At 39.2% G+C, this 21,981-nt stretch overlaps 1 protein-coding gene across 1 annotated transcript; it reads left to right on the top strand.

The window, feature by feature from the left end:
* The first annotated feature begins 562 nt into the window (after positions 1 to 562).
* Positions 563 to 20,687, top strand: ERMP1 (endoplasmic reticulum metallopeptidase 1). Its single transcript, XM_075527092.1, has 15 exons — positions 563 to 943; positions 1,924 to 2,225; positions 5,669 to 5,796; positions 6,150 to 6,255; positions 7,128 to 7,274; positions 8,831 to 8,923; positions 10,325 to 10,537; positions 11,526 to 11,746; positions 13,329 to 13,503; positions 14,088 to 14,278; positions 14,888 to 15,040; positions 15,576 to 15,778; positions 16,505 to 16,620; positions 17,095 to 17,258; positions 18,404 to 20,687. The coding sequence occupies exons 1-15, from the start codon at positions 648 to 650 to the stop codon at positions 18,566 to 18,568; spliced, it is 2,673 nt and encodes an 890-aa protein (XP_075383207.1). The 5' UTR covers positions 563 to 647; the 3' UTR covers positions 18,569 to 20,687.
* The last annotated feature ends 1,294 nt before the right edge of the window (positions 20,688 to 21,981 follow it).

The raw sequence follows: 21,981 nt of genomic DNA, 5'->3' as shown, positions 1-21,981 counted from the left end.
GGGGGAAACCCAGCAACCCCGAGCACCGCCGGTGCCGTGACCTCCCGTCTGCGAGGCTTCACCGCCCCTCGGCTCCGGTGCGGTGGTTTGTGGCACTCTTTACTGCTCCCCCACTGACACCACGGCTACTTCTGCACACTTCCCTGTGTGTTTTGACAAAAAACAACCGCAAAAAGCCGTGGAAACACGAAGACTCGTACATCTTTGCGAGTGAGGCGACGCTGCCCGCAAAGGACGGGGCGATCCTCGCTCAGGCGCAGGGTCAGGCCGTTGCTCGCCCCGGCGCTGTGGCGGGACACAGGGCTCCACCGCTACCGGGCCGGCGGCCTCCACCGGCAAAAACGAGGGCTCCCCGGCCTCTGTTTTGCGGCCGGACGCACGTGCAGGCCCGCAAGGCAAGCGGCGACCGTTACCGAGGCGCAGGACAAGGCGCGACGCCTATAACGGAGCCCAACGGCCGGGGTGGGCGGGCGGTGACGGGGCCCTGCCCCCCACGTGACTCGCCGGGGCCACGCCCCCGGCCCCGCCGTACCCCGCCGAGGGGCGGGGGGGGCCGGGCCGGGGCGCTTTTTGACCCTCGTCCGGCTCCGTATCGCGCGTCTGCGCGGCGGAGCTCGCGCCGGCAGCCGGGGTCGAGCGCGCGGCCCATGGAGCGGAGCGAGGCGGCGCCTGTGTGGCGGCTCCGCGCGACCGGCGGCCACCGGGACCGCGACCGGGACCGACGCCACGCGCCGCCGCGGGAGGACGGCGACCGCGACATGGGCGGGAAGAAGCGGGGCGGGCCGCGGCGGCGGCGGCTGCTGCCGCTGCCCGAGGCGCGGGGGGCGCCGCTGGTGCTGCTGTACTTGCTGGGGCTGCGGGCGCTGGTGCACGTCTCGCACCGGCAGCTGCTGAGCCCGCCGTCCGCCGCCGGGCCCCGCGACTTCAGCGCCCGCCGCGCCAGGTACTGCGGGCGGGGCGGGGCGGGGGCTGCCCCTCCTGCCCGGGGCGGTGCCCGCCGGCCGCGGCGCTGGCGGCGGAGGATGCGGCGGAGAGCCCCGAGACCTTCCCGGGTGGCGGCAGCCGCGGGGCAGAGTCCGCCCGGCGTTACCCTGCGGGCGGCGGTAGCTGCGGCTGCCGTTGGCGTGCCGCGGGGGCGCCGGCGGGAGGCTCGCAGCGGCGGCCTGGCCCTGCCTCGGGCGAGCGCACGGAGGAGCCCGACCGTGCAGCGCCCCGCTAGCAGCGTCGGTGCAGCGGGGCTCGCCCCGGGAGTCCCGCCGGCTGGCTGAGCTGGTGCGGGCCTCTCCCACCAGTTGCTGGGTGCCTGTCCTCGGCAGAGTGCTTGTGTCCTTCCCTGCCCTGGCAAGAGCTCAGAGCTCGCTTGGACGCTTGCACAAAGTGGGTAAAGGTATTGTAAGGGCTCCGGCCCTCGTATCGGCTGCCTCTTAAAGGTGCTGTTGTGGGCTGATCAAACAACGCATCCTCCGTAGTTTAATTCTCATCGTATTATAACGTACTTAGTGTCTGGGAAAGTTTCTTTGCAAATTTTTAGGTGGTGTAGATCTTGCTAAGCGTGTGCTTATTCAGACATTCAGGGAAGAGCATGTACGCATATGCAGAACTTTGCTAAAGATAAAATCTTTAGCTTCGCCGTTCACCCTTTTGTTTCTTTTTGGATTGATACGTTCAAACCAGAAAACCAGTAGTTTGGTTTAATATCCTGGTAGACAGGATGACGAGCCCTAAGTGAGGATCATACTATATGCCCATTAACCGTAATGATCTTTGGCATCTTGACTGCCATTGCTGTTTAATTGGCTTTAGCCTCCTCCCCTTACTGCGAGTTTTGAAATAGGCAAATGTACAAGAATGTTACAGTCGTAGATAGGTTACATACTAAATGTTGAACATGTTGATGCTGAATGTGTAATTTATGTCTTACAGGGGATATCTTGACAACATAACAGCAATTGGGCCCAGAACAGTTGGAAGTCCAGAAAATGAAGTTCTTGCAGTTAACTACCTCTTAGAACAAATTAGGGCAATAGAAAGAGAAAGCACAGATGCTCACAAGATATCTGTAGACGTACAGAGGCCTACAGGCTCCTTCAGCATTGACTTTTTAGGAGGCTTTACTAGTTACTATGCAAACATAACCAATGTTGTAGTGAAGCTGGAACCCCGAAATGGAGCTGAGCATGCAGTGTTATCCAATTGTCACTTTGATTCCGTACCAAATACCCCGGGTAGGTCCACGTGTTCATTCTGCGTTTCTATATATTACCTGAGCTACAGAGCTTGGCTTGCTGTCTTCTCATACCAAGTAGCCTTATAGCCACATGCTAGAATACTGCTTGTGTCAACTAGTCTGCTTGATTTCAGTGAGATTCAGTTTTTAGAGTGACAGGTTGGTCCTGTTAAAGTCAGGATTTCACTTTCACTTTCTGGTAGGCAGCAAATTACAGATACTATATTTAGATTTCTAGAAAGTTTGGTTATATCTGCTGTTCTTGTAATTCACTGCTTATGAATGTAGTTCATGTGCTGCTTCCACCTGTCATTCGGGTCTTTCCATACTTCTGTACTGATTTAATCCTGGCTTTCCTTTCACAGGACGCTTTGTGCCAGAGACAGTTCCCACCCCCACTAACCAGTCTGTGTTTTCTGCTCCCTTTGCTGGTATCATACTTTATCTCAGATTTTTAGTGTGATATCCTTAAGCTATGCCAATTTCTTTTTCTTTCTGCATTCAAAGCTTCTGTCTCAAAAGACTGTAGTGATCAAAGATTAAGGTACTGTTGCCTTGGTAGTGTGTGTATCTCTCTCACTGCTACTTTCACTGTCACTGTTGCATACTCTCTTATTCTTGTCCCTCTGCATTTTTATAAATCTAATCATGTTGAATAATTATTGCAGCAAGGGTATAAACAGCTTTGTAAGTACATGGTTTAACAGTGCCAGGAAGGTAGGGAACTGAAAACCACACAAAAACATTTGTTGTAACACTCAACCACAGGTGCGTCCCTGTTACTGCAGTTGAAAAATACCTACAGATTTCACTGTGCAGCTTTTACTGAAGTTTCTTCATTTACACCCTACACAATATTTTATTTGTGGGGGTAAGCCTTCTGTTTCTTAGCACACGCAAATAGTCTTCGTTACTCGAAACCAGTTGCGTATTAGCTAGAGAAACAAAGCACTTGCTGTATTCTTTGTGCCTTTTTTCTGTCAACAGATAGTATACAGAACTTCTCTTTCTCAATCATATTTAGGCAAGATGAGTTTCCAAATTAAGCTTAATAACTGCATGATCATTATACAGGCTCTGTGATTTAGGAACTGCAGAGATGGTAATTACTGTATTTATAGTCTAAATATGGCTGCCTAGATTAGAAAGAATACTTAGATTAGAAAGAACACAAGCATAATACAATGATTAATCAAAACTGTCTTTAAATTGATGCCCCATGTAAATTGTGTGTCTGCTTCTATGGGTTGTAACACCGGATTATGTCTATATCGATTACTTTCTTTACAGTTAACTCAGACAGTAAAATATTTCACCAACCATGCACAGGGGTGCCAAAAAATATTAGTGATTTGTATAGTATTATACAGAAGTCTGTGGAGGAGCTAGAAATCAGCCTGTATGCTTGCCCTTCATCTCAAAGCAGCCTAGCCCTTTACCACAACAGTGGTAAAGGCTGTGTTTCGTTTTCTTAGTGTGAATCTTGCACATAACCTAAGCAAGAATCTTTTGTTTTCTATTCTGTATTTCTGTAAGTTATTTGCTTACAGCTTTTTTTCAGTGCCAAAAATGTGTTATCTAACCAGAATCAGCAGGACTGAGTGATCAGTGAGTAATATATTTGAAAATCAGATAATAAAACATAATCTGCTGTTATGCATACAAAATAAGTAAAGCAAAACTCAGTGAACCATTAGAACTTCAATGTTAGAAAGCTTGAGTTCCTTGTGAAGGAAAAACATAAACTGTAAACTCCTAAAACATGTCTCTTGTTCTAATGGTACAAATTTTCAGTTTATATGGCCTATTTGATTCTTTTTTAGTAAACTTGAAGGCAGAAACATCCTTGAAATTATCATCGCAGATGTAGCTGATAACATGGTTTTCTTAGGTTGCTTGTATTTGCCATAAAACCTGCTTTAACCTCCCGTCAGTTTTGCTGTATATGAAGTATTTGAGTATGATACTTTCTCTGTGAGCTTGTGTCATAGTCTATGGCTACATGGCTGCTTTAAGCAGGTATAAATTCTGTATGTCTCTTGAAACCAATAACTTTTATTTTTCTTAGCTTCACAGTGAGGCAGATAAGTGATTAATCTCACTGAAAACTATAATCAGTTCTCTACTGAGTTTTCAACACAGCATAAGTTAGATAAAAGAACTCAGTGTGGCTAAGAGTAGACTACTGATAAATTCAGGTAGCAATATAAACAGGGCTTTAAATCAGATATTTTTGGGGGGCTTTTTGGAAAGCTTTTGGCAGAACAAGGCATTAATCTCTGAGAAATAGATTTAGAGAACAGTGTATTGGAAAGATTTTGCTTTTATTTATTTATTCTAAAGTACTTCCATACAATAAGCTAAGGCTAAAATTTAGACAGAGATTTGTGTTTGTGTCAGGAATATGCCCTTTTCACAGAAGGGGGAGATATGTCTAAATTTTGCCAAGTTACAAACTTTGGAAAAGCTGCTTTTTTTAATGTGTAAATTAAACAGTTTTAGCCACTAATGAGTCTGCCCTAATAACATGCTGAGGCCTGGCCACACTATTGTTGTCATCTCAGTGCACATCGGCATCATATATACAACCCAGGCCTAAAGGAATGAGGTTAAATTTCTCTGTTTGCTCCTAAATCTTATTGATTAGAGTGGGCTAGGGAGATGCTACATCTTGCACCAAAGTGAGGGAAATGGGGCAATGGCAGACCTTGGCTAAAAGATGGATGCTTAATCAAGGTAAAAAAATGGCAGGGCATGGGAGGAGGTGTGAGGAAGTGAGAGTCTCAAATAGTGTTGGATGAGCAACTCAAAAAGAGAACAGACTACTGAGCTTAGAGCAAAAGGGGTTTTCTGCAAAGAAAGAAGGGTGGTGGAAAGCATCTGATCATGGAAATACTGTATTATAACATATACTTTCATTTTCAGAATGTTTTAAAGGTGTGGATTCTGGTGTTTCCTTTGCTTTATTTTGTAATCTTGGCCTTATGTTACTCTGAGGTTTTGTTCACTCACTTGAACGCATTGTAGCAGTGTGGAATGCTTTAGGGTGACTTGTGTAGGAATGTTTATTTTCTAAAATTTGAGTATGGCATAAGTGAAAATTATGTCCTTGTTTATTCGTATTGTTCTTAGAAAAATAGATAATGATCACTTTGCTTGCTTAGTAACCTGGTTAGTCTACTTTTCTTGAACAGTAGTATTGGGTCTGGTATCTTGTACTTCACTTGCTCAACTTTTGAACGTTATTTTTCTTTTTGCTGTTGTTTTTAACTAGCATGGACAAAGGCTACAAGCAGTAGCAGAAAATATACTAAAGCTTGACATAATTGTACCTCAGTTAGATTAAGTGACTGAGATAACGTAAAGCTTTTTTCTTCTCTGGTCTTTGTTGCAATTCTGTGTGTTTGTTGTAAGCCATACTATTCTGCTGATTATTTTAAGGTGCCAGTGATGATGCTGTTAGCTGCGCAGTGATGCTTGAAATACTTAACACCCTTTCAAAATCATCAGAGCCCCTACAGCATGCTGTCATATTCTTATTTAATGGTGCAGAAGAAAATATTTTGCAGGTGAGAATATGCCAGAATTATAAAATATACATCAAAGCTGTGTATTAAGACTCTGACAAAGGAGAGAGTAACTGCAGATATGGCTTGTATTTGATCTGTTGAAATATTAGTTACATGTTCCTCAGAATGTTAAGACTGGCATTTTTTTGATTTTAAAGGGAAAAATAGATTAAGAATATTGTCCATATTAATTTAATTAGAAGGCTTGGATTTTCTGCATCTGTTGGTGTTGTAAGTGATCTGGCTGCCTTGTCCAATCTTGAGTTATGATCATACGTGATGGAAAATAACATTTAGGCTGGTCTGGAAGATATTTGACCTATATTTTTGTTTTGTTTTGTTTTCCCGTCAAGGCTAGTCACGGCTTCATTACACAACATGAGTGGGCCAAGTCAATTAGAGCTTTTATTAACCTGGAGGCAGCAGGTGTAGGAGGAAAAGAACTTGTTTTTCAAACAGGTATGAGCTTGCATTGTGTCCAGTTTCTACACTAGGATAATTTGATAATAAACAATGTAGACTTGAAGGAGTATTGAAAGTGACGCACAAGCAAAAGACAGGAGTACCTCTGTGCCTCTTTCCCAACCCTGTGCAGCAAGTAAGTTGATCTCCATCTTTAGATACATTTAGGCTAAAGCACTGCCACAGAAGTTGCCTCATAGGTGGGAAGCCTGTGTAGAACAGAATTACAAAAGTTGTATTTTGCTTTTACATCAAGGGAGTAAGGAGAAAACCACATTTGGATATCTTGTATGTCTTGCATAATCATACTTTCATATGCTTTATTTAATTTTCACCACAGTTCTTTCAAAATCTTTGCAGGGAGATGTTGATATTAGAACTCCATCTGGTACTCAGGAAGCAGCAAAACTTCTGCGTTTTGTAGGCTACAGTTAAACTTCTGCTCCATCCTAGTTGGACTGCAGACTTCCTTCTACTGCTGGAGCTGCTTAGTCGTTTACTTGCATTGAATACTTTAGTGGAGAGACTTTTCTCTAAACAACAATTTTGAGGTGTCGTACATGGATGATAAATTGGAGACTCTGCTAAAGGCTGTGACTTCTTCATTAGTGCTGGGTCTTTTTTGGGAGATGGCTTATCTACTCTTCCACTGAATGCTCAAGGCATCAGTGGTTTCTTTTCCCCCCAAGTATAGCTAGTTCATTCTTTCAAGTGTGTCATTAGCCAACATGAATACACTTAGTATATACCCTGTGAGGCAACAGTGGTAAAACTCTAGTGAGTTCCTTTGTGTTGTTACCATAAAGATACATATCTTAACTGAAGTTCAAAAAGTATTTATTGTGGACTTTCTGCTCATCTTTTGTTAGGACCTGAGAATCCTTGGTTGGTACAAGCATACGTAGTTGCAGCCAAACATCCCTTTGCCTCTGTGGTGGCACAGGAAATATTTCAGAGTGGTATTATCCCAGCAGATACAGACTTCCGTATCTACAGGGACTTTGGCAATGTTCCAGGTACGTTATCAGAAGGCATGTCAATGCGCATTATGCAACCATTTATCTTAAGTTTATAACAAGGAGACTGTTCTGCAGTTTACTATGTGAAGGTCCTCAAATTTGCTTTGTCTTTCAGTTTGGGAGCAAATTTTCCTGCTTTTTTTCTAAGGCAAGAGCCTTTAGATTTGGTTTGTTGTGTAGGTCGTTAAGGATGTTTTTTTGAGACTGCTGTTTTCCAGAAAGAAACCACATGGTAGAAAAGTTTCCTGAAAATCAGGAAAACACTCAGGGAATTAACAGTACGCTATTAAATATTCTGTTTTGAAACATTTTGGTAATTATGCTAGTAACCTGCTTGCGGGAATTAAATGTCTGTACCTAATGGATAAACCAAAATAATCTTTTTTAAAGATAGTGACTTAGTAATTAATGCATTTTCATGACTCTTTTTTTGGTCATAATCAAGCACAGGACAGCAGGTTTTGGTTTTGCTAATCTGTTTACAGTTTGCTATCCATTCTGCAGAGAATGACCAGTGGGAAAAAATGTGGAACACATGATGCAAACACAATTCAAAGAAATGTAAACTTCTGTAAAATCCTTGCTGTCTGGCACAGGTTGTCAGTGGAGTAACTTTCAAGAGTGATATTTCTGAACTGATTCTAGAACAAAACACGTTGGCACATTCTGCCTGTTCCAAAGTATGCTTCTAGCCTGAAAATAAAGTAGCTGATTTTGTACAATGTGTTCTTTATTTGTTCAGAATTGTACCTGAATCATAAATGGTAAATGAATTCTTTCTGATCTCTGTTTTTTCTAAACAAATAGAAATGAAATAACCGAGTTAAAAGAACTAGTTTGTTCCTCTTTGTCCACTGGTAGAATTGAGGTCTGATTTGTTAAACCTCTGCAGAATTGTGAGGATTCAGATTGCAGACAGCAGCTTTTCGCATATGCAGCTGAAGGGGTGTGTGTTCAGGATACACTGAATGTAGAATTAATCTTGCAGAAAACCTTTTTTTTTTTTGGTAAATATTTTTGTTTATTTTTACAAATTATTTGGACTTTTAAATTAAGAGTTTTCAGACTGGTTATTTGAAAAGCTATTTACGGTTTACAAATTAGAAGTAAAAAGAACGCACCTGGTATTTTGAGGAGGTGTTTCTACAGTTCCACAGTGCTGCTTTTTTATTGCTTTTCAGCATGCATCTCTATTGATATTTCACTAGTAAATATTTGGAAAGCACCTTGTACATCTTTTCTGAAGCTGAGATGATTAAGAATTTTCATGTGTTTCTCCAGTAGAGATCAGTTTGTGTACAGATGTCATGCAAATCAATACATTAGAAAGGACAGATATTTTAAAATGTTTTAAAAGTGTCCTTTTTAAAATACACACGGAATCCCAGTTAGTCTTCCTTCTGCAAAGCAGACTATTTTGTTCTTCTTTAAGGACAGTGAGCGGGCTACAAAGCAGAGCAACATTTTGTGTGAAATATATCTGAGTCTTTCACATGTTTGTTTTGAGGTTTTAGGTTTACATAATTTCAAACATACTTTTTCTCTCTCTGTAGGAATAGATTTGGCTTTTATTGAAAATGGCTACATTTATCATACAGAATATGACACATCAGACAGGATTTTAACAGATTCCATTCAGAGAGCAGGTTGGTATTTCAAGAATTCAGTAATTTACTAAAAGATAGTATTGTAGCTGCTTTTTCATTTTGCTGTAAGACCGCGATCGCAAGAAATTCGTAATTTTAATTACACGTTTAGAACATGCTAAACATGTTCTAAAGAACAAAGAGTTAACTGAATGCATGTCCTTTGTGTTTCAAATACAAAGGAAATATGCTTAGTCAACTTGGGAAGATAAACTTTATCAGTATCCAGTGATGTTGATTTGAAAGTAACCGTGGAATCTAATTACGGTTATAATCTAGCCATTGATACCTGATTGTTCAGCATTCTGCGTTCCTTTTCTCTCAGTACATCCCCTTATTGATTAATGTTCATCATGAGAAGCTTATGGTTAAGTTGGTGGCCTAGAGACTGATCTGCCAACAGAGGTTTTGCTTTTAGAATGGATCTCAGTCAAACTTACGTGGTAGCACACAGACTGTAGATAGACAGGATTTATTTTCTACTAAGAGGTTGTGCTCATAGCAGGCTATTTGACAGACTGCAGTAAAGAAAATTACAGTAAGACCTTTAGTTTCCCAGGAAAAACTAACCTAATCCTAAATGCCTCCAGGATTTTGACCATTTCCCTCTTTAAGCTTATACAGAAGCCAACTTAGATGACCAGCATCAATGAGAGTTTTAAACACTTTCTTGAGCCAATGCAGTTGCAAGACAAAGTAACACTTCTAAATTCCTGTGGGAAAGATGATTTTAGTGGTCATGGTGGTTATGTAGAACATCTCTTGCTAAACATATCACAGCTAAAAAAAAAAAAAAGGGCAAACTTTTCAGCCATTACAGGTCAAGTAAAAGCAAAATGAAAGTTGAGAACAATTGTTCTCATTTGATTACATGTGTTTTGGCTGTACTGTGGGAAAGGAAAAGGTGGTTGGTACCTGTAGGCTACAAAGGAAAATAGCCTCCTTGTCTCCTACCTTACAGTCATCTAGGGAAAGGCAGGCAGGTAATTCATAGTCATTGAAAGATGGAGGGGTTACTAGTGGCAAGGAGAAGAGGAGGAAGATCAGGAAATTATAAACTCTTCTATGGGTTAGCCTTGAAGTCCAATGCTTTAACATTAGACCTGAAGAAGGGCATATGGGCTTAAAGCTTGACTACTCCCTTCATTGCAACAGTGTTTAAATACATGAAGCTTCCCAAGTATACTTATTTTAGTGACAACTGTATAGATTAACTCATGAAAATACTATGCTATGCATACCATCGAATACCTGTTTCAGAATAATCAGTTGTATATTCATGTCTTTACTGAGGATATTTCAATACAGATTTATTTTTAAGAAGGCTTATATTTATAAGAATGCTGTGTACTAATTCGTCAACCCTGATGTAGTTATGTTGTGTATCTGCTTTTTTAATAGGTGACAATATTCTAGCTGTCCTAAAATACCTAGCAACATCAGATAAGTTGGCTAAATCTTTTGAGTATCGACATGGAAATGTTGTGTTCTTTGATGTATTTGGTTTGTTTGTCCTGGCTTATCCTGCTCATGTTGGCACCATCATGAACTATATCACAGCAGCAATTGCTTTTCTTTATTTAATCAAGAAAGTATTACAGCCCAAAACAAGAGGTAAGTCTAGTTCTTAAAAAAACCAACCAACCAAACAAAAAAAACCCCAAAAACCAATCACATTACTCTTTAACAAATAGCAAGTATTAGATGAAGAAGTGTTAAGGAGATTAAGGCATCTTTTTAGATAAACTTCAGAAATAAATTTTAGGTGTGCAGCATGCCATAGGAGTTGCTTTGTGTTTAAATCTCTGAACTGTGAATAATTATGATGAAGAAAGACTATGATAGGCCTAGATGTGTAGTATTTATGAATCATGATTATGTCTCTTATCCTTTCATAAAGATTAAAATTAAGTCTTTTAAAGATCTGAAAATGGAAAAAAAATAAAATTTGCTTGGTGTATATATATATATATATATATATATATATATATATATAAACTCTTTGTTCTGTTAGCGCAAGTAGGGCTTCAGAATCATGTTTCTTTAACACTTGTCCATATAAGCAAATAAGAAAACAACAAATGGAGAAAAAGAACAAAGCTTAATAAAGGGTGTAAAACAACTTAAATCTTCTAGGTAGACCTTTTCAGGTATGTATAGGAACATACCTGTTTTTAAAAAAAAAAAAAAAAAAATCAAAACAAAGCAAACACTACCCCACCCAAAATCCAGCAAACATTTTGGAGTAAGAAAAAGTTACAAGAAAAGCAACTCCAATTTTTTTTTTTTTTGAGACTTTATAGATGGTAGAGTGGCTCCACTGGTTCTGTAGAGAAATTTTTCACTATCAGGAACATGGCAATCTGCAAAATACACTAGTATGCTGGGAATAAATCTTGCATTGGGAAGACTGCAGAAAGACTTGCAAAGAAATAGGCTAAGTGATTTAGACCATGCTGTTAAGAAACCTTCAGGGTGGACTCCTCATGCAGTTTTATTTTGGTCATTAAAGCAATTATACTGTGGGGTAATTACAATCTTGATGATAATCTGCAGTAGAATACAGGACTGTTGAATGAAACGTCTTTTTTCTTCTTCATAGCTATTCATAACCTGAAGAAATTCTTTACTGCATTCGGCTTAACACTGATAAGTTGGGTCTGCACCCTGGTGACAGTCCTTATAGTGGCAGTGTTCGTCTCTGTCATTGGACGGTCTCTTTCTTGGTACACCCATTTCTATGTTTCTGTGTTTCTGTATGGCACTGCAGCTGCAGCTAAGCTCATTCTTGTGCATACACTAGCCAAGAAGTTCTTCTACAAGGTAAGCTTGACTTCTTTCCTAATGCTGAAGGGTAAGGTAGTGTTTAATCTGTGGAAGACTTAATTTTTGAGTTGATTTAAAAAGATGCAAAAAGTTTTCTGTATTGGACAGAACTATTTAAAACGTTGCTGTAAAAATTGCTTCACCTAAGCATAGGGATTGCTCTACTAAATCAGAGAGCTCAGAGCTTCATGATTTAAGGCTTTCTCTTTGCTAATGATGTTTAGGAGCTGCTTCAGAAAAAAAGCAAAAGCCTAGTAGAATACGGTATAAAGTACTGTTTCTTTCCCTATCTGCACCTTCCCTTCCTGCCATCACTTCAGTGATAGAGAGCAGAGCAAGAGCTGGAGAATTCAGTTTTTTTGATACCTTTCAATGTTCTCGATAGTCACAGAATCCATATACATACTCAAAAGTTCTTTGAATCTTACCAGATTCTTGCCTCTGAATGTACGTGTATGACAGGTTCCCTGAATTTAATAATTTATTTTGGTACGGTACCTCCTTATGTATATTTTAATGTTTTTATTCTTTATTTAATCTAATTTATCATTTACATTTTGTTGTGAAACTTGGAATTCCAGTTCTCTCTGTTTTTATTCTGTCCTTTTTATTATGCATGTTGTTTTGGTGATGTCACTTGTATTCATAACCTTCTAAGCAAATAATATGACTTCTTGGGTTTTTTTTCAGATGGTTCATATGAGAGCTTTTTTTCTTACATCTATCAGAATTTCTAGTTCTCTCGTGCCCTCTTCTAATATAGTAATCTGTGCTGTACAGAGCTTTCTAAATGAAGCTGTTGTAAAAATTTGAGTAGTCACCCTTCCCTCTATGATTATTCTGATTGTTAGTTGTTTTGATCACAGCTGGAGATGGAACAGAGCTCTGCATAGTCCATGTTCTTTTCTGCAATAGGTAAAGGTCATTTAGGCCCCTGCAAGGCTTGGTGAATTATTTCCGTTGCTGTCATGATTACTGTCTATCTACCTTTTTTGCTTAGAATTCTTTCTTATGGTCTAACCAACACGATTTAACATGCATAATAATGTCATAATTATAGCTCATAACAATTCCATATGTTTAGATGATTGTTTAATGGCTTTGTATTAAAAACAAAGGGGGCCTTGAGGTGGTGCCTTGCAGTATCTGACAGACGACGCTCTTCCAGGGCAGAAGTCGACTCCTTGAGCATGTTAGGTTTAGGTTTCAGGCACAGCAGTATTTAGTCATTCAGTTTGCTGTTACTTATCTTCTCAGCCATTTGTACAAGCTTTTGGCAAGGGCATTTAGGAAACCTAAGTTGTCAGCCAAATCCAGCTTCATCCAAGTATTTGAAGAAGTTTTAAGAACTTACTGAAATTTGATTGTATGGGAAGTTCTGGGTGGATCCATCATGTCTTTATCTGGAAGGGTTTTTTTTAATTGTTTGGGGAAGGGGAATGTTAACTGTTACATGTATGTTAACAAATATATATATATGTGGTGTTGTCCAAGAAATAAGGATTTTTCGATGTGTTCTCATGAGCTGTGATACATGGAGTATGCTCAGTGAGGAGTGTATTTGCTTTTTTTGTTACAGAATACGAATGAGCAGTACCTGGGAGATATTTTTTTTGATGCCTCGTTGATGATTTGGTCTATAGCATTGGCTATGATTACTCAGATGGGCCTTTGTTCAGCATTCATTTGTACATTATGGGTAGCATTTCCTTTACTTGCTAAGCTGATGATCCATAAAGAATTAAGCCAAAGAGGTATGAGTTTTGAGGGGGGGTGGTTGTATTTTGAAACATCTGCCCCTACTATTGTATATTGAGTGTTTTCCTCCAAATCCTATTATTTAAGCAAAAGAAATCCCAAACTTTGAACTTTAATAGTCAAAGTAACCATGTGACATTTTTGTAAGAATAAAGTGTGTTCTTGTACTAAAGACAGTTTGAAAGTATGGAGAAGCTATTTAAAAAAAATACACTGAAAAACATCCTGTGTCTCAGGCTAAAAGAACCAATACTATATGGGGTTATTAATAAGCGATCAGATACTTTGGACAGTAAAGGTTGTTAAAAAGTACAGTAATATTTAAACAGCATTTGGGACAGAACACCTGTTTAATATTTTTATTTTAATACAAGAATAGTTTTGTGGTGTTGTTGAAAGAGTTATATTGGCATTGGCTGTGCAAAATGAGGTCCCCTTTCCATATCCATGTCAGGGATGAGGATCAGTGTTGTGTATTGGACCTTGCATCAGTATATGGATATATTAGTACAGCTGTGTGTTTATGTCCTTTTAAGCTTTTATGTTTTTTTGTCTTTTGGGTTTTTTCTGTCCCCTATAGGTGCCACAATTAAGTTTGTCATGATGTACATGCTGGGAATGTTTGTTCCCTATCTGTATATGATGTATCTTAGTTGGACTGTATTTGAAATGTTTACGCCTATCATGGGACGAAGTGGTTCAGAAATTCTACCAGATGTGGTGTTGGCAGGATTTATTGTGGTCATCACTATGATTCTGTCATCCTATTTTGTAAGTAGAATTTGTAAATGTTGTTTAAAACTTTTTTAAACTTTCTGTAGAGTTTAGATTCAATGTTTTTCTAAATTAATACTTGAAGTTAATGATAATTTGACAATATCTTAAATGTTATAGGAAACTTCTAGGAAACGTGTCTAAGATACCATGTTTTGTGTTAGTCAAAGAAAAGTCACTGAAGCAGGGTTTACAAAAATATATCTGCTCTATGATGATTTAGTAAAGATTGGAGTAAAATATGCAATTTAATGCTGAAGTTTGAACAGGCATTCATTTTAGGTGAAGTATTGTATATGGCTGAGCAACACATACACTACACTTCAAAAAAAAAAAAAATTCTCAGGGTTTTTTTTTTCTGCTGCCCTTGCTACAAAGGTTCTAGGTTTTTGTTGGGAGATACTTTAAAAAGTAGGAAATTTTTGAAATCTCTGGGAAGTACTCACTTTATTCCTTTTGGTTTTGAATACTGAGATTACAAAGAAGTGTCTTGTGTCAGGTAGTGCAATAATATCTTTTTAATGTACTTTCAGTTTTAGAGTTATATGAATAGTGTCTTACTTATAAAACTGCAAGACTTAACTGGGCTGTCTTTTTATTCTCTAGATTAACTTCATTTACCTTGTCAAAAGTACAAAAACGACGCTAATAACTTTAACTACTGTGTTTGTAGTCACTCTGATTCTCGTTTGTAGTGGAATCTTCTTTCCTTACAGTTCTGATGCAGCTAATCCAAAGCCTAAGCGAGTCTTTCTCCAGGTAAGAAGCACCTTGCATGTCATATTGCCTCTGGTTGCAAGAGGGTTTGTTTTTTCCAAAGCTTAACACCTACACCACCACCCCCCCCCCCCAAAAAAAAAAGAGTAGCTTTTTCTTGCTTGCTTGATTTAAAAGCTCTAAGAGTTATTCCTGGATTTGAAAGAATTGCTCGTGTTTCCCTTGTTCAATCTCTGTGTTCAGTTTGTCTGTCAGAAGAGCAGGGTTTTTTCAGGGGGTTTTTAAGTGCTTCTTAGTAAGCAATGATAACTTAAAAAGTGAACGTGATGGGAGATGAGCAAATACTTACAGGCACAGTCATCTTCTGAATGTGTTTTTGTGGCATGTTTCTTTTATCCAAGTAATTCTCTCTGTATATTCATAAATACTCGGATATGTGTTCAGAGCATACTGAAAATGCAGTAGACCTTAAGGATTGACATGGAGGATATTTCAGAATCACTGCTGACTTTTGCGAACTGCACAGGCTCCATCATCTTTCTGTGTATCTTTTTTTTTTTTTTTCTTCTTCTTCTAGCACATGAGCAGAAAATTTCATGATCTAGATGGAAATGTGGTTAAAAGTGACTCTGGTATATGGATTAATGGATTTGATTATAATGGAATATCTCACATAACTCCCCATGTACCTGAAATCAATGACACCATTAGAACTCCATGCGAGGAGCAGGCTCCTTTCTGTGGCCTTCCTTGGATTCTGCCAGTGCATTTCATGTTCCGGTTGGTGTGAACACTGCTTCACTTGAGCACTTTCTGCCAAAGCACATTGGTCATTTATGCAATCTCGCTTATGTAAGGGAAGAAAAAGTAAGGCTAATCTTGGCCTAAAAGTAAATAATCCTTCCACTTCAGAAGACACTTAAACTTCTGTCTAGGTGCAGTGTCTTTTGCCAGAATCTCTGCAAGAGATTGCTGGGACTGCTACAGGAGCTGTAGAAGTTGATGTGTGGAAAATCGATGTCAGCACCAGTGGAGAAAAAGGTGAAGGGGGGGCTTACTAAAGGGCAGTTGAGAGTAGGAGTATGCATATCTCTTCCCTTCTTCCCCTGCCTTGCCCCAGCTGACAGCAGAGGAAGTCTAGAGTAGCTGGTCTCCACAGAAGAAAACTAGTTGCTGTGACTATTTCTTATACCCCAAGAATCTTGTGAGAAAAAGTGTAGCAGTTTAAAGATGCAAATGTTCTTACTTATTTTATTGTTTTGTAAATTAAGGCAGATGAAGGTAATGAATGAACACACTGGTGACTTTTTCTATTTATATGCCCTTTAAATATGTGTCTGGCCACAAGCTGCTAATTTTTCCTGCCTTCTGTTAGAATCGGTAGCTTTTGAATATTTCATTTAGTAACAGCACAATCAGCTATACTATACAAAAACTTCTTGGCTTCTCATATTTAGTACTCTGAGTGTTGCACTGAGAATAAGTTAAAACTTTTTTTTTAAACAGGAAAAACTGGTATCTTCCTGCTCCAGAAATTTTTCCAAGAAGCCCCATTCACTTTAAAGTTCTGTCCAAGGAGCTGATGCCCTGGAATTCTGTGAGGTTAAGCTTTGAAGTATCTGGTGAGTGACTGACGCTTCTGGTTTGTGATTTGTGTTTATTTTTATGCCCATAATAAATCAGGTTTTGACTCCAGTACTGCAGGTTCTAGTGCCATTCCCAAGATAGTGATAGTGAGCTTCTTGACATTAGCATGAATTAATTCCGTTTCATAATGTGCTAGAAGCTGTGGGTGTTGTGTTGCAGTTGTTATTTGGGGGACTGATAACCTTGTCTATTTTGAGTAAGCCTTGATCTTTTTATAGCAAGTCCTTTCTTAAAGTCCATTTTATAGCTCTGTCCCTCTCCTACATCATCATCTTGTTTATCTCACTGCCTAGAAATAATTGAAGCTTCTTCTGTAGAGGAGACAGTTGTATCATGTTTTGGACGACACGGATAGTAATACACAGATAACGTGCTACTATATAGGAAAATAGATGGTTATTCTACCTTCACCTGTCAATACATCTAGATACATATCCCTGTCTCTGCAGGTCCAAGTCACATGTCTGTGTATGTTCGGCCACATGAAGGGTCGGCTCTGTCCACCTGGTCTCTTGGGGATGGTAGGCCGGTTGCTAGCTTAGGAGGAGACTACTTTGTGTTTTACTCCCACGGGCTGCAGGCTACCCCGTGGCACTTCTGGGTGGAACTGACGGTGAGTACACCACTGCTGGAAGCCTGGCGGTCCCTTGGTCTGCCCTGTTGTCACCATTTCTGCATTCTTATGTGAAAAATGTCATAATAACATTCTTAAGCTTTGCTTTATTTGATAGATCCTATTTCTAGCTTCCCTCTTTTAATTTGTCCCTCAACTTTATGTATCAGCTCATATATATTTTTGATGCTTAGTCCATTAACTTGCCCAGTAGCCAGAGGGAGAGTATTTTGCTTGTCTCCATGGTCTTAGGTCACAAGTTTGGATTTCTCTGATCTTAACCTCATAGTTCTTGAAGTTTTATCTTTATACTGTTATTTCAGAGTTCTTTTTCCTATAGTGAGTAGTTTCCTTTTCATGTATTTTGTTTGCTTGGTTTGGGGAAATTACAGGGAGTCCTTGGAGGGAAACTTCCCTGTCTTGAAGCTGCAAAGAGTTGTAAAAACTTTGTTGTCTTAATTTTCTTTTACATTATTTTCATTTGGAAGCAAGGCTGTTCCAGTGGGATTTATGATTCCCCCCTGCATTAACTTGCCAGTGAAGAACTTTTTGCAGATCTGTATGTTTTTATTACAGGTTTAACAGTGTCTTATTCTTTGAGTAAATATTACAAGAACCTTTGAAGGTTCAGAAAGTCCCTTGTTCCTTCATGGATCACGCAGTCTAAGCACTTAACCAAGTAATCCTCTGAGGGTACTTGATAAAGGCAGACAGGAATCTGTGGTGTAATCTGCAGTGTGACAGGCTTCACAATATTGATAGTGGCAAAGCTAAGCAGAAAAGGCTTTTCATCCTAAGGATTCACAATAGAAGGATCAGTATAAATGCTATGTTGGAATCCATGTCTTGATTTGTCAGCAAAACTGACAGATAGAAACATGGAAGTTAGAACATGTGCAAGCTATGTAACAAGTCAGAGGCACTGTGATGTAAATACCTAGTTGCAAGTTCAATTCAGATTGAACTCATCATGTAATCAGACTCATACGCTTGAAGATAGGAAGCATTTTAACGTATAGGACAAAGAGCTGCAGGATGAAGTTTATTGCGTAGATATTAAGCTTGTAGAAAAGTACATCTGGATTGATCTTATGTTTAAAAGCCATAAACAATCAAAGACTGTGTTGCTCTTTTCTCACTTTCAGGCCCCAGAAAAGCATTCTGATGGAATAGTCTCCCTTGCCATAGCAGCGCATTACTTTTTTGGGGAAGATCAAAAGTCACCTCAACTCTATGCCTTACTGGAGAGGCTTCCAAACTGGACGTTTTCTTCTGGTTGGTCCTGCACTTACGACCTTTTTGTCTTTTAATGTTGACAGTAATGCTGTGCTAATAGGGTAATCTCTCTGACGCAGAATGCTGTTGTACCACACACATTCTAACAAGATGCCAGAGACTTTCGCAAGAATTTAAAGTACTTTGGCGACAAATAGTGTTTCTTTGGCAGTTTGAGTATTTTAAAGACTACTGCTCTCTTGGGGATATAGTGATACTTCCTGTCAATGTGAATACAGTTCACCTTGGTTCTTCCACTGAAATGGCAGTTTGACTAGTGGGTTTCTTAAAATGAAAACTGCGTTTGAGGAGGTAATGTTAGCATAATATGATGGCAATTGTGATGGAAGGGCCTCATGAAATTATTTTGATGTTATGTAAAATATAACCATACTTCACGCACCTGTGGGGACTATCACCTACCAATCCTATCCATCCTATTAAAGTAAGACCTTCAGCTATAAGATGCTTGTTCATGTGGTGGGGGGGCAGAGGTGGCAAAGTCCTAAACATTACTTTTATCACTGGATGAAGTCACTGAAAGCTATGATGCTTGCCTACGTTGCATTCCCAGTCCTTGGCAAATGCACAATGCAGAAAAATTGATACTATGACAGAATGTGGTAATTATTTATCTAATTATCTTTTCCAAATAATATGTTTCTGTTAAAAAAACTTAGTTCCTACCCTTTTGCCTGTCTCTTCAGTGTTACAACTTGAGTGGGTAAGTTTGACCTAACGATCATCTTGTAGTTTTGTTCCTATTGGGATCTTTCAGCATAAAAGCATGTGACTTGCTCTCTTGTATGTAAGCGTGCTAAGTCCCCACTCCTTGATGTGGATGTCTTATAATTAATCTATTCTAAATTTCAAGTTACCTTCTAATTTATTAGAATTGGCTAATTTTTGGTATCTCCTTTGGAGAGACTTTTAGTAACGTGACAGTATTGCACTTTGCTAATACATTTAACTGTTTCTTAAAATACGGTTTGCTTTCCATAAGGAAAAATACCAAGAAGAGTCATCTTTAAAAAGATGTCTAATATCTCTAGATTGCTCTTGTTTTATTTCCACAGGATGGGTTTTATAGATGACTGTGAGTGATTTAGAATATCTTCCAGTTTTAATTGACAAGCTTTGAATTCAGAAGCCACTGACCTCTTTGGTTTTTTATACTCACAGGGGTTTTTTCAGTGCTGTGTAATAGTTAATGTTAGTTTCTGAAATTCAAAGAACTCTGCGTACCTGAAGAAAGTTCTTCATGCTTTTTTTCCAAACTATATTTAAAACATTTTGTGACATCAATACCACACTACAAATTGCACAGATTAGTATTTTGTTCATCTCATAAGTATTGCCAAATCGCATGCAAAGCAGATTTTATGCATGCATCTTCATTTTGAGTAAAAACATGCTAGTACTGGGAAGTTTGCAGGGCATGTGAAAGAAAATTTTGTGACATTTTAATTTGTGTGAGCTGTGATGGACAGCAGCTCCCCGATCAGTTATTTTTCCTTCAAATTGTTCTGTAGTTAGTATGATAGTGGCAAGAACCAGTTTAATTTGTTGCAAGGCTAATTCACAAAGATTGTCAACTGACTCATGGACTAGGGTAAGAGGTTTAATTACTGTAATCATAATGAACTGGCCATCAGTAATTTAAAACCAGTGGGTCTTTCTACATTAACATGTGCATTAATCATCACTCACTTGATTGTATCTGATTTGAAATTACAATCCCTGTATTATGCTTTTTTTTTTTTGAAAAGTGCTATTAATGATTTTAAAAATGGAGTTTTAGTTCATAACTCTTGTGTCTTGAGTCTCAACAAATGTTTTGTACTGTACTCTAGCTGATGCACAGCTAGTTAACTAAAGTTGCACTGATATTTACAGTCTTCCTCAGTTTTCATTTTTACCTTGTGTTTTAAAAGCTCTGATTTAAAGCTTTGAAAAAGTGCTGTGTGAAGAATTCATACTGGGAGCCAAAAATATAAAAATGCCTGTTAGCAATTTCTGCACCTTCAGTGAAGCAAGAACTTTTGCTAACTCAGGAATTTGACCTTTATTAAATAATTTAATTATGAGGGATGTCTAGTTTGTTGTAAATTTCTGTCTTTGTAAATAAAAGCAAAACTTAATCAGTGAAACTTGTTTTTTCAGCACGATTAAAGGCCTATTTGAGTTGTTTTTATTCATTGTACTAATGTTTTATTTAAGCTTGGGGTAGAAATACTGCTAAGTGATGCTGGAGTTAGACAGCTAGAGTTAGAGCTATGTGGAAGATATGCATGGCCAAAGAATGTAAAAATTACCTGAGCTGAGAAATGTTAAAATGAGGGCCCTGGCTGGTTGCCTGGGGAGGAAGGTTCTTCTTGAAACAAGGTGTGGTATGGAAGAGTCACTGGTAGCAAAGCTAAGTATCCTTTGCAAAACTGATAGTTGAGAGCAAATTCATTGTTGATCACAGGCAGAAAAACAAGATGGAAGATTTTGCTAACTGTTTCAGTGTCCATCTGTTCCCCATTCAGTACAAGCAGATTAGTCTTCTGCTACTGTGGTTTATTATTTCTCATAAAAAGTATTGTGTGTCTTATTCTGTGAAATACACAAAAAGCAAGCAGCTGGTAATTTTAAGGATAGAAGGGCATGGGAGTAGAAAAAGTCTCTATTCTTAGTGGGGGCATAAGCAGCTAGTTGATTGGAATTCCCCTATGTTCATCTGAAACAATTTACATGCACAGCCTTTTCTAAATTGCTTTACTCTTCCTTAATGCTAGAGTTCTTCCCTGACTTTTGATGGCTCTGAGGATCTGTTATGTTCTCTATTAACATATGTAGTACTGTTACATGTCTATAGGTAAAAGAGCTTCAGAAATAAGTATTTTATCAATTTAGGCATGTGGTTGCAAAGGAGGCCTGTACATGTTGTGGTTATACAATCTAATGCAGCATTAGACTGTGTCACTGTACCTTCAGATTGCCTGTCAAGTAGAAGTATGCATTTGAAGAAGGAAAGTGTTGGGATAGGTGCAATGAACAGGAGAATTTCAGCTATCATACACAAAGTGACAGACTGTTGAGCTCAGTGGACCTGTTCTGTGTTACCAAGATCACTCTTTAATGTCTGTTCAATCTAGGTTGGGTTGCAAACCTGTTGGAAAAACACTAATCAAATAGACAAGATGTAACAAGTCTATACAGAGCTAATTGTAGCGCACGGGATGTAGCTGCTGAAGAGTTTGCCTGCATGGTAATGCTGTTCAGTACTTTTTTTCCTTGAGGGCTAAACCTAATCTGGTTCTTGATAATAACCTGGAAGGAGCCTGCAGGATGACCCATCTTAGAACTTGATATGCGGTCTTAGTGAGGGATGGTTACAAAGCCATGCAAGATCAGTTACCCTGAGTGCTGTCACAAAACTGTGTCGTCAGACAATGTGAAGTTG

Source organism: Mycteria americana, chromosome Z, assembly GCF_035582795.1.
Source record: "Mycteria americana isolate JAX WOST 10 ecotype Jacksonville Zoo and Gardens chromosome Z, USCA_MyAme_1.0, whole genome shotgun sequence".
Classification (NCBI taxonomy): Eukaryota; Metazoa; Chordata; class Aves; order Ciconiiformes; family Ciconiidae; genus Mycteria; species Mycteria americana.
Note: the sequence above shows the minus strand (reverse complement) of the source record. Positions and strands in the feature narration are given on the sequence as shown.